The 16,270-nt window shown below is 46.6% G+C and overlaps 1 protein-coding gene across 2 annotated transcripts in view; it reads right to left on the bottom strand.

Moving 5' to 3' along the window:
• Window positions 1-16,270, bottom strand: part of slc12a2 (solute carrier family 12 member 2) — a 231,448-nt gene that overhangs the window by 129,735 nt on the left and 85,443 nt on the right. For both annotated transcript variants that reach the window (XM_072591024.1, XM_072591016.1), the window contains exon 4: window positions 10,767-10,862. In XM_072591024.1, coding sequence (XP_072447125.1) covers window positions 10,767-10,862 — 96 coding nt within the window. The remainder of the gene's footprint in view (window positions 1-10,766; window positions 10,863-16,270) is intronic.

Raw genomic sequence — 16,270 nt, 5'->3', positions numbered from 1 at the left:
AGAAAGGGGGGGGTGGGGGAAGAGAAAGGGGGGGGTGGGGGGAAGAGAAAGGGGGGGGTGGGGGAAGAGAAAGGGGGGGGGTGGGGGAAGAGAAAGGGGGGGGGTGGGGGAAGAGAAAGGGGGGGGTGGGGGAAGAGAAAGGGGGGGTGGGGGAAGAGAAAGGGGGGGGTGGGGGAAGAGAAAGGGGGGGGTGGGGGAAGAGAAAGGGGGGGGTGGGGGAAGAGAAAGGGGGGGGTGGGGGAAGAGAAAGGGGGGGGTGGGGGAAGAGAAAGGGGGGGGTGGGGGAAGAGAAGGGGGGGGTGGGGGAAGAGAAAGGGGGGGGTGGGGAAGAGAAAGGGGGGGGTGGGGGAAGAGAAAGGGGGGGGTGGGGGAAGAGAAAGGGGGGGTGGGGGAAGAGAAAGGGGGGGGTGGGGGAAGAGAAAGGGGGGGGTGGGGGGAAGAGAAAGGGGGGGGTGGGGGAAGAGAAAGGGGGGGGTGGGGGAAGAGAAAGGGGGGGGGTGGGGGAAGAGAAAGGGGGGGGGTGGGGGAAGAGAAAGGGGGGGGTGGGGAAGAGAAAGGGGGGGGGTGGGGGAAGAGAAAGGGGGGGGTGGGGGAAGAGAAAGGGGGGGGTGGGGGAAGAGAAAGGGGGGGTGGGGGAAGAGAAAGGGGGGGGTGGGGGAGAGAAAGGGGGGGGTGGGGGAAGAGAAAGGGGGGGGTGGGGGAAGAGAAGGGGGGGGGTGGGGGAAGAGAAAGGGGGGGGTGGGGGAAGAGAAAGGGGGGGGGTGGGGGAAGAGAAAGGGGGGGTGGGGGAAGAGAAAGGGGGGGGTGGGGGAAGAGAAGGGGGGGTGGGGGAAGAGAAGGGGGGGTGGGGGAAGAGAAGGGGGGGTGGGGGAAGAGAAGGGGGGGTGGGGAAGAGAAGGGGGGGTGGGGGAAGAGAAGGGGGGGTGGGGGAAGAGAAGGGGGGGTGGGGAAGAGAAAGGGGGGGGGTGGGGGAAGAGAAAGGGGGGGGTGGGGGAAGAGAAAGGGGTGGGGTGGGGGAAGAGAAAGGGGGTGGGGTGGGGGAAGAGAAAGGGGGGGGGGTGGGGGAAGAGAAAGGGGGGGGTGGGGGAAGAGAAAGGGGGGGGTGGGGGAAGAGAAAGGGGGGGGGTGGGGGAAGAGAAAGGGGTGGGGTGGGGGAAGAGAAAGGGGGGTGGGGTGGGGGAAGAGAAAGGGGGGGTGGGGTGGGGGAAGAGAAAGGGGGGGTGGGGGTGGGGGAAGGGGAAGGGGGGGAAGAGAAGAGGTGGGGGGGGGGAGAAAGGAGAGAGAGAGAGAGAGAGAGAGAGAGAGAGAGAGAGAGAGAGAGAGAGAGAGAGAGAGAGAGAGAGAGAGAGAGAGAGAGAGGGGGAAGAGGGGGGAAGAGGGGGGGAAGAGGGGGGAAGAGGGGGGGAAGAGGGGGGGAAGAGGGGGGGAAGAGGGGGGGAAGAGGGGGGGAAGAGGGGGGAAGAGGGGGGGAAGAGGGGGGGAAGAGGGGGGGAAGAGGGGGGGAAGAGGGGGGAAGAGGGGGAGAGAAGGGGGAGAGAGGGGGAGAGAAGGGGGAGAGAAGGGGGGGGGAAGAGAGAAGGGGGGGGGGGAAGAGAGAAGGGGGGGGGAAGAGAGAAGGGGGGGGAAGAGAGAAGGGGGGGGGGAAGAGAGAAGGGGGGGGGGAAAGAGAGAAGGGGGGGGGGGAAAGAGAGAAGGGGGGGGGGGAAAGAGAGAAGGGGGGGGGAAAGAGAGAAGGGGGGGGGGAAAGAGAGAAGGGGGGGGGGAAAGAGAGAAGGGGGGGGAAAGAGAGAAGGGGGGGAAAGAGAGGGGGGGGGGAAAGAGAGGGGGGGGGGGAAGAGAAGAGAGAAGGGGGGGGGAAAGAGAGAAGGGGGGGAAGGAGAAGGGGGGAAGAGAGAAGGGGGGGGGAAAGAGAGAAGGGGGGGGAAGAGAGGTGGGGGGGAAGAGAAGAGAGAAGGGGGGGGAAGAGAGAAGGGGGGGGAAGAGAGAAAGGGGGGGGGGGAAGAGAGAAAGGGGGGGGAAGAGAGAAAGGGGGGGGGAAGAGAGAAAGGGGGGGGAAGAGAGAAAGGGGGGGGAAGAGAGAAAGGGGGGGGGGAAGAGAGAAAGGGGGGGAAGAGAGAAAGGGGGGGGAAGAGAGAAAGGGGGGGGAAGAGAGAAAGGGGGGGGGAAGAGAGAAAGGGGGGGGAAGAGAGAAAGGGGGGGAAGAGAGAAAGGGGGGGGGGAGAGAAAGGGGGGGGGAGAGAACGGGGGGGGGAGAGAAAGGGGGGGGGGAGAGAAAGGGGGGGGGAGAGAAAGGGGGGGGGAGAGAAAGGGGGGGGGGGAGAGAAAGGGGGGGGGAGAGAGAAAGGGGGGGAAGAGAGAGGGGGGGAAGAGAGAAGGGGGGGGGGGAAGAGAGAAGGGGGGGGGGAAGAGAGAAGGGGGGGGGAAGAGAGAAGGGGGGGGGGAAGAGTGAAGGGGGGGGGAAGAGAGAAGGGGGGGGGGAAGAGAGAAGGGGGGGGGGAAGAGAGAAGGGGGGGGAAGAGAAGGGGGGGGGAAGAGAGAAGGGGGGGGAAAGAGAGAAAGGGGGGGGAAGAGAGAAAGGGGGGGGGAAGAGAGAAAAGGGGGGGGAAGAGAGAAAGGGGGGGAAGAGAGAAAGGGGGGGGGAAGAGAGAAAGGGGGGGGGAAGAGAGAAAGGGGGGGGGGGGAGAGAGAAAGGGGGGGGGGAAGAGAGAAGGGGGGGGGGAAGAGAGAAGGGGGGGGGGAGAGAGGAAGGGGGGGGAAGAGAGAAGGGGGGGGAAGAGAGAAGGGGGGGGAAGGGGGGGGGGGAAGAGAAGAGAGAAGGGGGGGGGGAAGAGAGAAGGGGGGGGGAAGAGAGAAGGGGGGGAAGAAGAGAGAAGGGGGGGGAAGAGAGAAGGGGGGGGAAGAGAGAAGGGGGGGAAGAGAGAAGGGGGGGGGAAGAGAAGAGAGAAGGGGGGGAGAGAAGAGAGAAGGGGGGGGAGAGAAGAGAGAAGGGGGGGGAGAGAAGAGAGAAGGGGGGGGGAAGAGAGAAGGTGGGGGGGGGAGAGAGAAGGTGGGGGGGGGGAGAGAGAGAAGGTGGGGGGGGGGAGAGAGAGAAGGTGGGGGGGGGGAGAGAGAGAAGGGGGGGGAGAGAAGAGAGGAAAGAGAGGAAAAAAGAAAAAGAAAAAGAAAAAAGGGAAAGGAAAAAAGAAAAAGAGAAAGAAGAAAAGAAAAAGAAAAAGAAGGAAAAAAGAAGAAAAAAGGAAAGAAAGAAATAAAGAATTAAGTTGTTCATCCTTCCACACTCAGATAGTTGACTGTGTGCTGACGGTTTACAGGGAGTCCATGAGGAGTCAGTAAATAGAGGGCCCATTAGCTGTCTTTAGAGGAAAGATGCCCAGTGTCCTGGTCAATCCACGTCACCGGTGAGGTGCTGGACGACTGGAGGTTGGCTCAATGGTGCCATGGTTTTAATGGTGGTAAGGACAAGCCAGGGAACTATAGGCTCGTGAGCCTGACATCAGTGGTGGGCAAGTTGTTAGAGGGAATCCCGAGGGACAGGAAGTACATGTATTTGGAAAGGCAAGGACTGATTCGGGATAGTCAACATGGCTTTGTGTGTGGGGAAATCATGTCTCAAACTTGATTGAGTTTTTTGAAGTAACAAAGAGGATTGATGAGGGCAGAGCAGTAGATGTGATCTATATGGACTTCAGTAAGACATTTGACAAGGTTCCCCATGGGAGACTGATTAGCAAGGTTAGACCTCATGGAACACAGGGAGAACTAGCCAATTGGATACAGAACTGGCTCAAAGGTAGAAGAAAGAGGATGGTGGTGGAGGGTTGTTTTTCAGACTGGAGGCCTGTGACCAGTGGAGTGCCACAAGGATTGGTGCTGGGTCCTCTACTTTTTGTCATTTACATAAATGATTTGGATGCGAGCAAAGGAGGTTTAGTTAGTAAGTTTGCAAATGACACCAAAATTGGAGGTGTAGTGGACAGCGAAGAGGGTTACCTCAGATTACAACAGGATCTTGACCAGATGGGCCAATGGGCTAAGAAGTGGCAGATGAAGTTTAATTCAGATAAAAGCAAGATGCTGCATTTTGGGAAAGAAAATCTTAGCAGGACTTATACACTTAATGGTCAGGTCCTAGGGAGTGTTGCTGAACAAAGAGACCTTGGAGTGCAAGTTCATAGCTCCTTGAAAGTGGAGTCGCAGGTATATAGGATAGTGAAGGTGGTGTTTGGTATGCTTTCCTTTATTGGTCAGAGTACTGAGTACAGGAGTTGGGAGGTCATGTTGCAGCTGTGCAGGACATTGGTTAGGCCACTGTTGGAATATTGCGTCCAATTCTAGTCTCCTTCCTATTGCAAAGATGTTGTGAAACTTGAAAGGGTTCAGAAAAGATTTAAGGATGTTGCCAGGGTTGGAGGATCTGAGCTATAGGGAGAGGCTGAACAGGCCTGGGGCTGTTTTCCCTGGAGCGTCTGAGGCTGAGGGGTGACCTTATAGAGGTTTACAAGATTACGACGGGTATGGATTGGATAAATAGGCAAAGTCTTTTGCCTGGGTTCAGGGAGTCCCGAACTAGAGGGTATAGGTTTAGGGCGAGAGGGGAAAGATATAAAAGAGACCTAAGGGGCAACTTTTTCATGCAGGGAGTGGTACGTGTATGGAATGGGCTGCCAGAGGAAGTGGTGGAGGCTGGTACAATTGCAACATTTAAGTAGCATTTGGATGGGTATATGAATAGGAAGGGTTTGGAGGGATATGGGCCGGGTGCTGTCAGGTGGGACTAGATTGTGTTGCGATATCTGGTCGGCATGGACGGGTTGGACCGAAGGGTCTGTTTCCATGCTGTACATCTCTATGACTCTAAGTGGGAGCTTGTTCTGTGCAAATTGGATGCTGCCTTTCCCAGGTATCGAAACGTTTGAGACACACTGTGGTCATGATGAAAGAAACTAAATGTACAAAAGGTAAAAAAAAAGTCTTTCATTCCTTTTAAATTAGTTCAGCTGCCATACCTTGCGCAGGTTGTGTTCTCTTACCACTAACCCCCTCCCCAACCCCTAACTTAATTTCTTTCTGCTCTGAGATAATGGGCCATTTTTTGGTGATGCAGCTTCAAGTCAGCACTTTGTCAAAGCAGCCAATTAGCAACAGGATTCCAAACTTCCAGATCAGCTTGGGTTCAGTTGGTAGCACATTTGCCTCAGGTTGATCTCCAGGTGCCACTCCAATGCAATGCAGAATGAGTATTTCACGGTCAGACATACCATTTCTCAGGTGAGATTAAACAAGACTCCATCTCTGTTTGGGTTGATGTAAAGGATTATTAGATTAGATTACTTACAGTGTGGAAACAGGCCCTTCGGCCCAACAAGTCCACAGCGCCCCGCTGAAGTGCAACCCACCCATACCCCTACATTTACCCCTTCACCTAACACTACGGGCAATTTAGCATGACCAATTCACCTAACCTGCACATCTTTGGACTGTGGGAGGAAACCAGAGCACCTGGAGGAAGCCCACGCAGACACAGGGAGAACGTGCAAACTCCACACAGTCAGTCGCCTGAGGAGGGAAATGAACCCGGGTCTCTGGCGTTGTGAGGCAGCAGTGCTAGCCACTGTGCCGCCTACTTTGGGTTACAGGTCAGGAATTTGCACCATCTAGTTTCTCAAGGAATGAGAGGAGAATTAGAAGCGGTATATAAATGAGTTGAGGCTTTAATGTGATACAAGTAACTAGAAACAAAGCAGTCACAGCTCAAAGGGGAGATTCTGAAATAGTACTTCAGGCTTCAGGAGAAAATTGCAAACACTCTTCTCCATGTTGAGATTATGATTCTTGTTTCATTCTCTGTATTTTCCCATCTTTCTCTCCAATGCTCACACCACACTAGTCTGGGAAATTCCCACCTATACAGAAAGGTCATTGTCTAAAGGTAATATTTCATGTTTCCCACTTAAGCACAAATATCGGCATAGATTTTGTTGTAGCAGGGCATCTGTAGAGATCTGCCATTAATTAGACTTGTTAGTGCATACTTTGCTTTAAAGTTATTTTTGTGGAAAACTGCTCAAGTTTAACTCATAATAGTGCCAAGAGAGAATGATGCAGATCTCTGCCATAAAACGCCTGGCATTTAGTGTACTAATGTTCACTGCCTGACTTTCCAAATTTTACCACTCCGAGATGGAAAAAGGAATGGAAAGTATAAATTTCAAAATCAGAGGTTGAAAAACCGAGTGGCACTAACCAAATACTCGTGTTTTTTTGGGAGTTTGCTGTCGTCGATACAGATGAGAAAGATGGATGTGCCTAAGCTATTTAATGTGAGGTTAATTCAAGTAAGTTGAGGAGCAGAGCTGTTGTAGTTAGTGTCTGGGCTAATCGTGATCTTGCCAACACCACAAAATGACGATTGTCTAGTTATTATTGAATTGCTGTTGAGGAAGAGTCTGTGGTGACAATTATAACAGTAACTATACTTCAAAAGTCCCTCCATGGCTGTAAACTGGTTGAAACTAGTTAATGGCCATGGAAAGCACTATATAAATGCAAGTCTTGTTCGTACCACCCCACCCACCAACTTATGGAGGATGGGCAATACAATGTGGTTATTTGGACAGGAAAGGTTGTGGATTTAAATCAAAAAAGATCAATGCAGTTTTACAAATTTCACGGTGGGCTGCTGCACCAACAAACGGTGAGGAGACTGAGGAAGGCTGCTCCTCAGGGACTCTCACTCTTACAGGGAAGTTTGTGAGGGAGTAGAGACTTCAATAATGAAAAAAAGTGAAGCCACAGAGAGCACCTTTATTAAGCAAGGAGACCTGGCTGGAAGGGGGCCAAGGAAATGAGCAGTAACTGTGTGACCTCTCTAACCTACACCATCAGAACATGGGCGGCACAGTGGTTAGCACTGCTGCCACACAGCGCCAGGGACCCAGATTTGATTCCCACCTCAGGCGACTGACTGTGTGGAGTTTGCACATTCTCCCCGTGTCTGCATGGGTTTCCATCGGTTCCCTTCCACAGTCCAAAGATGTGCAGGTCAGGTGAATTGGCCATGCTAAATTGCTCATAATGTTAGGTGAAAGGGTAAATGTAGGGGAATGGGTCTGGGTGGGTTGGTGTGGACTTGTTGGGCTGAAGGGTGTTTCCACAGTGTAATTTAATCTCAAAAAACGTGGTGACAATGCAACTCGACAGTGCAATGATTAAACCTTTCACTCTGTCCGTTTCACTGAGACACTGTCCTTTCTGTCATATTCCTGCCTCCTACAAACAGCGGGGTTATAGAGTGCAAAGCTGCTCTTGTGTGAAAGAGGATTTCCACTGGGAAAGTGGTTAGAATTCCCAATGTCTTCACCAAACCAACTGGGAAAGTGGCCAGAGCAGGAATTCCCCACAATCTGGTCCAACATTTATAGCACCATACAGTAGGAAACCAACCCTTTGGTCCAACCAGCCCATGCAACCAGGTTCCCAAACTGAACTGTCCACACTTGACCCCCATCCCTCCAAATTGTTCCTATTCATAAACTTATCCAAAAGCCTTTTAAACATTGTAACTGTACCTGCACTCACCACTCTCTGGCAATTCATTCCCCACACAAACCACTGTTCTCATGTCCTCATTAAGGTGAAAGATTTCTATGTCCTAGTTTTCAACTCCCCCACCCCTTATGAAAACTATCTTTGCTATTCACTCATCTATACACTACATGATTTTATAAACCTCTGAAAAGGTCACCCCTCAACCTCCTACTCCCCAGTGATAAAATCCCAGCCTATTTTCAAAAATCAAACACTCCGTTACCCTGGCATAGCTTTTATAAATCCTCTCCAGTTTAATAATATCCTTCCTTTAACAGAGAGGCCAGAACTACAGTATTCCAGAAGAGACATCACCAACATCCTGTACAACTGCAACATGACATCCCAATTCCTAAACTCAAACGTGAGCAATGTAGAAAAGTGTGTTAAACACCTTCTTAGCCACCCTATCAAACGGTGGTGAAAATTTCAAAGAAAAGAATGGTGCCTGCCCCCTTAGGTCTCCGTTCTACAACACTACCCAAGGCCCTACCATTAATTAAGTCCTGTCCTTGTTTGTTTTACAAAAATGCAACACCTTGCATTTATCCAAATTAAACTCCATCTGCCACTCCTCTGCCCAGTGGCCCAATTGCTAAAGATCTCTTTGTAATCTTAGGTGACCTTCTTCACTATCCACTGTAACCACCAATTTTTGTGTCACCCGCAAACTTATGAACCATGCCTAGATTCTCATCCAAATAATTTATTTAAATGAGAAACAAAAGGGGACCCAGCACCAATCCTTGTGGAACAGAGTTAGTCACAGGCTTCCAGTCTAGAAACCCTCACCCACCACCCTGTCTCCCCTCCCATCAAGGCAATTTTGTATCCAACTGGCAAGCTTACTCTGAATCCCATGTGAACTAACTTTACTAATCAGTCTACTATGTAGAACCTTGTCATAGACTTTACTGAAGTCCATGTTGACAATGTTTACCACTGGACCCCTCAATCATTTTTATTACATCTTTTTTTAAAAATCCTCAAATTAATGAGGCACGATTCCCCTTGCACAAAACATGCTAACTGTCTCTGGATTAGTGGTGCTGGAAGAGCACAGCAGTTCAGGCAGCATCCAAGGAGCTTCGAAATCGACGTTTCGGGCAAAAGCCCTTCATCAGGAATAAAAAAAAGGTCTAACTGTTCCCAATCAGTCCTTGCCTCTCCAAATGCATACAAGTCCTAGCTTTCAGAATCACCAACATACCCAATGTCCAACTCTCAGGTCTATAGTGTTCAAGCTTATTTTCAATTTTTCTGACCCCTCTAGGAGGGAGGATGATGGTGGATGCAGTGGGTAGGACTGTGGCCAAGATAAATGGAGGGTGACCTAAGAGGACTGTTAGGTTGTATTAATTCAGTACGATTTAAACACTATTATGCATAGGTATTCACAGACCAGATCAGTGTGCTGAAGACTGGGGTGCAGGACAGAGATATGGACAGAAGACAGCTAGAAGAGGGAACACCGCTATCATAATTGCTTGTATGCATGTTAACAACAAAACCAACCTAAATTAGTAAGCAAGCTGCTGGACATGCTTAGGTCCAGAAATAGGAACAGGAGGAGACCCTCGAACCTGCTCAGTCGGTCAATAGGATTATGGCTGATCTGACATTGCTCATGTTTAGATCAGAGTGGTGCTGGAAAAGTACAGCAGGTCAGGCAGCATTCGAGAAGCAGGAAACATCGACGTTTTGGGCAAAAGCCCTTCATCAGGAATGGAGGCAGGGAGCCTCCAGAGACATTCCTTATGTCCACTTCCCTTTTTCCCCCCATAAGCCTCGATTCCCTGACTGAGAATCCCTCTGTCTTAAATATACAGCCTTAAAAAGGACTGCGCCCCCACAGCTCTGTGGCAAGGAGCTCCAGTGATTCAACTCCCAGAGATTAAATCCTTCCTCATCTTAGTCTCAAGTTTCAGTCTCAGCTTCCTCAGAGATGAGCTTCATAGTAACAGCTGCTTTTCTTTCAGAAAAATGGAATAAGAACACTTTCAGGGCACATTTGAAAAAGTGGGACCAATTTTGACTGACCACTGCAACCCTGAAAAGTGGGTATTGCACCACAGAACCACACACCCATGTTACTGAACAGAATGGGGCCATTCGCAGCCTATCCTGCCCTTGCCCACCCAGAGACACCCTGAAGCCCTTTCTCATTCCACCTTCCTGCACACAGCCCATAGCCCTGCAGCTTACAGCATTCAAAAGGTGCATCTGCAGGTAGCTTTCAAGAGACTTTAGGGTCTCTACCTCCACCACAAACTCAGGCAACAAATTCAAGACATCCACCACCCTCTGCATAAAATCATTATTCCTCTCATCCCTTTTAAACCTTCTGCCACTCAGCTGGACACTGACCTTTCGTTTGGAGGTGCCTGCCATGGGAAACAAATTCCACCTGCCTTCTCTACTCTTACCCCTCACAGTTTGCATACCTCAATCACGTCACCCCTCAGCTGTTTCTATTCCAAGGAAAACAATCCCAAAACTCTCCTCGTTGCTACAAATCATCAGTCAATCTTCTCTACAGTCTCTCCAGAGCAATTACATAATGAGCGATTTAATAAAGAACAATTAGAATTTCATATGAAAACAAGCTGATCCTGCATCTTGATCAAAACTGTTAAGATGTTTTCATCTGAAACTTCAGGGAACTTCACTGAACAGACCAGTATCTCTGCGCAGGGCACTGATTGACAGCAGCTAGGCAACCACAGAATTCGGTCATTGTGTTTCACTGCAGGAAGTCAGAGCAAATCCAAGACCGTTAAAAATATAACTTCACCTTGAAATGAATCCACACCCAGCAGAGACAGCGGCTGTTTCTCAGCAGTGCAGCAATCTATACCAGACCAATAAATTACTAACTAAATGCATGAATAAAAGAAGAGTTATTGTAGTCTTAAAAAGTTGTTTCATGGATTACTGGCATCTTTCATCTTTTTACCTCCCAGTGATAAACAAAGAGTGGATAGAGAAAAAGAAATATAACTGATCAAAAACATGGTTCATATTTATCCTCCTTTTATGTCTGAAGCAAGCAACCACATGGAGTGGAAATGTGATGAGAGTCTTTAGCTATTCCAGAGACATAGCATATCTATCTCACACACACACACACACACACACACATCAATACACTGCAAAAGGGGGAAACCTGAAACCTTTACCTCCACGAACAAATCCATTGGTCGTTATAGCAGATGTTGATAGTCCTGTGATAGTGGTCACAACAGTTGCCATGCCAATGACTAAAACAGCAAGACCTGTTTACAGAAGAATAACAGTCAGTCAGACAAATGGGTTTGAAATAAAATTCAAACTCATGTTTCAGCAAAGAACTCCATAATTTCCAGTATTTCTAAACACACAGGTAGGAGCTAGAAACAGCAATTTAAAGGTTTATGTCATTTTTTGGACAGTCAGGAATATGTTCAGACAAAATTGCAGCACAGAGGGATATTGGATTGTAGTGCAACTTCAAAGCATTTTACAAAATAATCAGCTTTCAAGTTTAATCACTACCTCATTACAACGTGGGCAGCTGACAGTTTTGTTTAAAAACTAATAACTAACATTGCTTGTTACTTGCAACTGTATCATAAAATTCTGTTGCTTTCCCTGTCAGGTTGTTCTCCAATACTATGCGCAAAAGGAGCACAGTCCCCACACAACTCTATTTCACACACAAAAAAAAAGAGTTAAGCAAGTGATTTAAATATTCAAAGCATTAACCTGAATGGTAAATAAAATTTTCAAAAAAAAAAAGCAGAGAACTATACTGATAGCCTTGAATCTTTACAAAAGGTCAATCTGAAAGATATGTCCAAAAGAAGTGTTAGCTGGTTCTATAGTATGTCAAGATTCTCAATGACAGTAGCTTCCAACGTTTGGGAAATTCAAGTGCTGGTTTGCCTTGCTTGGATCTTCCACAATATAGAATCAGGTTAACAAGTCACTTTTGAAGATATTTTTCCTTTTTTAATTTAGCTCATTAGCTCATTTCCACCTCTCCCTTCACAGAACAAATGAACAATAAGAACAGTCCAAATCGGAAACAAGCAGCTTCTGTTTTCAAAAAAGATGTCTCCAAAGACTTAATTTCTAAAAAGGAACGTCAGTATAACAAATGATTAAACACAAAAGAAAGGAAGTATAATGCATATCCAGAGACCTAAAAAAGCGTCAGATGTTTAGGTAGATTATAATGCGACTGAACAACAGTGCATAAAAGACGTCTAGTTGGAAACATACCACAGGATTATCTTACAAGCCTCACTCAAAAGAACCCTCATTCTTTGTTTAAAATGCTTCCTTGAATGGCTGTTATTGCATTTAATCCTTGCAAATGCTCAAGGTGACAAACCATATTTAACTTCCAAAAGATTGTTTCTTATATGTAGCAAGCACAACAATTGCACTGCATTAAGCATCACAGTGATGCAAGTGAACATGTGCAGAATTGTGACAGTGTGAGAAAAATCCACCATGGGAGTTTTTCAAACTTCCACAGGGCACAGAACATACAACTACCCTGCCAAACGTCCCTTCATTCCTATTTATAGTTCATGGAGGGACATATTGCACATGTTCAGCAACTGAATTTAAAATATAGCATTCGTGTGCAGCCACCTTTAATTGTTGGAGTATAGCCTAATCAACAAGCAAGTGGTTTTAAAACCTGTCCATTTGCACTGCAAGTACAACATTACAGACACTGCATATTTAATCTCCAGGCACACATCCATCAGCTGATCTCTGGCAGGTCCACATGAGCAAAACCAATGTAGTGTACAAAATCCCATGCAAGGGCTGCACAAAACACTACATCGGACAAACAGGAAGACAGCTAACGATCCGCATCCATGAACACCAACTAGCCACGAAACGACATGATCAGCTATCCTTAGTAGCCACACATGCAGATGACAAGCAACAAGAGTTCAACTGGGACAACAACACTATTATAGGCCAAGCCAAACAGAGAACAGCCAGGGAATTCCTAGAGGCATGGCACTCATCCACAGATTCAATCAATAAGCACATCGACCTGGACCCAATATACCGACCACTGCAACAGACAGCTGGAACTGACAACCGGAAGCAGCAGAGACAAACCACTACAAATGCCGGAGAAAACATCACAGAAGCGCTTCACAGGAGGCTCCCAAGCACTGAGAATGTCACCTAGACAGGGGACGAAACGTCTGCAACACAAATTCTCAGCTCGGTGAACAGAACCACAACAATGAGCACCCGAGCTACAAATCTTCTCACAGACATCGAGGTCCACATAAAATTATAGAATTTAAACAAAATCTAGAAACAGTAATGATTTTCAGTGATAAATGACAAAATTAAAAATTGTACAAGAGAATAACAGCTGAATGAAAGTAAGAGGGAATAGAAAGCTACACTGAAACTTCATTGGAGTTTATAGAAAGTTAGGTGGTCCTGACCAGTTAGAAGGACTGCACACAGTATTCTGTAGGCTGGATAGGCCACAGCTGGAGTACTATATGCAGCTCTGGTCACCAGGCTATAGGAAGGATGTGAATGCACTGGAGGGGGGGGCAGGAGATGCACCAGGATGTTGCCCAAATGAAGCATCTCCGTGAAGGCAACTGAATAAGCTTGGGTTAACATTCTCTTTGGAATACAAGATTAAGAGGGGACCTGATGGAGGTGTATGAGATTATGAGGGCATAGAACAGGGAAATAGAAAGCAGCTGTCCCTTAAATCAAAAGGGGACCAAGGGGGCACAAACTTAAAAGATGAATGGCAGGACATTTACAGGGAATTTCAGGAAAAACATTTTCATCCAGAGGGTGGTGAGAGTCTGGAATGCATTGCCTGGGAGAATAGTTGAGGTGGGAAACCTCAAAATATACCTGGCTAAGCACTTGAAACATCAAAACATTTAAGATTATTGGCCCTCTGCAAAGGGAACAACTTGTGCAAGTTCAACATTTTTAGTAGTACAGGCTTGATGGGTCAAAGGGCCTCTTCTATATTGTATGATTTGATTATTCCACTGATCATTGTTTCTCAGGAGATTTTGCACCTACTCAAATTAATCACCCATTGGGAAGGCCCAAATATCAACATGCAGACACACATTTCACATTCTATATGCAAACGAGTGGGCAGTTTAAATGGAACACCCACAAGACACCTAGACAACAAATAGGCAGCTCAAATCAGAGAGAATGTGAGGACCGCATATGCTGGAGAATCAAAGAGTGTGGCGCTGGAAAAACACAAGTCAGTCAGCAGCTGAGGAGGAGAGTCGACATTTCGGGCATAAACTCTTCATCAGGGCAGATTAATCACACCTTCAAATTGCATGCTAGCTACTAGTACTGTTGGCAAATATTTCCATTTCTGACTGAGTTAAACAATCAATGGGAGTATAGGATACTGCAAATCCATTGAGGAACAACAAAAAATAAAATTTAATCTGCATCTGATGGCAGGAATAAATTTTGTAAATGCAGCACTGCTTGTGTCAATGAATAACACACAGGAAATTTGTTTTTTGAAACAGTTCATTCCTCTCTTTTCAAGTCAGTGAAGAACATACTATACTAGATGTATACAAGATGATCCAATATTCTTTTCCTGATCTGTGTTAGAGGAGCAGGTAAGACAAGGACCCAGAAACAGGCAGGCAGCATAACAGGAGAGCAGGCAAGGTGACAGCATAGGTACAGGCAGGAAGCCTCACCTGGGGTAACAGGCAGAAAAAAAAATGGAAGGCAGAGCTAGATTCATTGGAGTGGAGTGGAATTCAATCTTGCTTTTGAAAAAGGCAGGAAATTGGCTCAAAGCCTTATTTTTAAGAATGTAAAATACTAAAGGCATGAATGCCCAAGATGACCGAAGGAAACTGGCATGCTAGTGTAGTGAACACATCAATAGAAATAAAGTGACAGATATTGCAGCAGATATTTCAGAATAACTGTACTCTTGCAATAAAATTCTAGCTCTAGATCAATGGGATCTGGTGAATGGACTATCCCTAGATCTGCAGAAGATGTTTTTGTTTAAAATAGAAAATAAAACCCCTAAGTGTAGGGGATGCTATATTGATATGGATAGACGTTTAGCTGGCCAACAGGAAGCTGAGGCTGGATATAAATGTATCGTGTTCAAGTTGGTAAGATGCAACAAGTGTGCCACAGGGATTGAGAATTCAATGGTCTCCATTGCCGAAGTGGACGAGATGTCAGGTGGCATGTACAGTGGCCAAGTTTGCTGATGAGCCAAAGATATACAGGAAAGTAGACTCCCTATGTACCCTTCACAAAAGATGGGTTTAGCCAGTGGGCAATATGATAAATAGAATATAATGTGGAAAAATGCATGGAAGAATTTTTTTTAAAAAGCAGTACTGCATCCAAATGAGATTACAGAACTGAAATGCAGAGGGATCTGGGTGTCTACATGCACAGATTAGCAAGTAATCAGAAAGGTTAACAGAATTATTGCAAAAGGGAGAAGAGTATCAACCTAGAGAGTTTATCTTTCATTCTATCGGACAGGTGAGACTGCATACAGCACTAAATCGCCTTCGTTAAGAAAAGCAGGCAATGCATTGTAGGCAGTTCTCAGCTTATTTATTGAATGAATACCTGGAACAAGAGGGTTGTTTGATCTGGAGAAGGTTGGACGGCCTAGGTTTGAAATAGAGTTAGAGTTGTACATCATGTCAACAGAACCTTCAGTCCAACTTGTCCTTGCTGATTGGATATCCTAAAACTAAACTACTCTAGTCCCATTTGCAAACATTGAACCGATATCGCTTAAATTCACTCCTATTTGTGTACCCAAGAAGATGCCTTTTAAATGTTGTATTTGTATCAGCCTCCACCACTTCCTCTGGCAGCTCATTATGTACATGCCACCACCTTCTGTGTACCCCTCAGTCCAATACTGACGTTTAGAGGAAGGAGGTGACTTGATTTGAAACGTAAAAGGTATCTTGACAAGGTAGACATGGAACGATGTCCTCTTATGGGAGAATCTACAACTCCATGGCACAGCCAAAGTTTACATTTCAGAAATTGCAACCAGTAGCTTTTTGAATCCCATGTTAAAATTTACAATAAAGTTAAATGTTCTAGAACAAAAGACAGACTGATCAACAGGTGGGTGGAATGTCAATGTAATAACAATACTGAAAATCAATGATACAAATTGTATTGAGTTACCAATGTAATTCAAATTATTTGACAATTTTAATTCAACAAAACTACAGAACAGAGAAACAATGTGGGCCTGATCATCAACAGTAAGGTTGTAACAGGATGGTCTCATTTAATCTTGGAGCAGGATGCAATGGGATGTAACTTTACAAACATAGACCCAAGCTAGAGTTAGAGTTAATCAAAAGAGTAATTGGAGCATTTTCTTTGACAGTAACCAGTTCAATTATATAGTGTTCTAGAAACCAAATATTTCATTTTACAAACATGAGCTAATATCTACAAAAAGGGGTTTGAACAGGGCTGATAGAACTCAAAAATTATAGAATGAAGTTCCAATTACATACTGTTGTGTCATTGCCAATAGCAGCAAAAGTTTCAGTCTTGCTTTTAAGAAATATCCTTACTTTAAAAACAGCTCCACGGTTTTTTTTAAGAAATCATTAAGCTGTATTATTTAGAATTC

This window comes from Chiloscyllium punctatum, chromosome 2, assembly GCF_047496795.1.
Source record: "Chiloscyllium punctatum isolate Juve2018m chromosome 2, sChiPun1.3, whole genome shotgun sequence".
In the NCBI taxonomy this organism is placed as follows: domain Eukaryota; kingdom Metazoa; phylum Chordata; class Chondrichthyes; order Orectolobiformes; family Hemiscylliidae; genus Chiloscyllium; species Chiloscyllium punctatum.
This window is presented reverse-complemented; position numbering and strand designations above follow the sequence as displayed.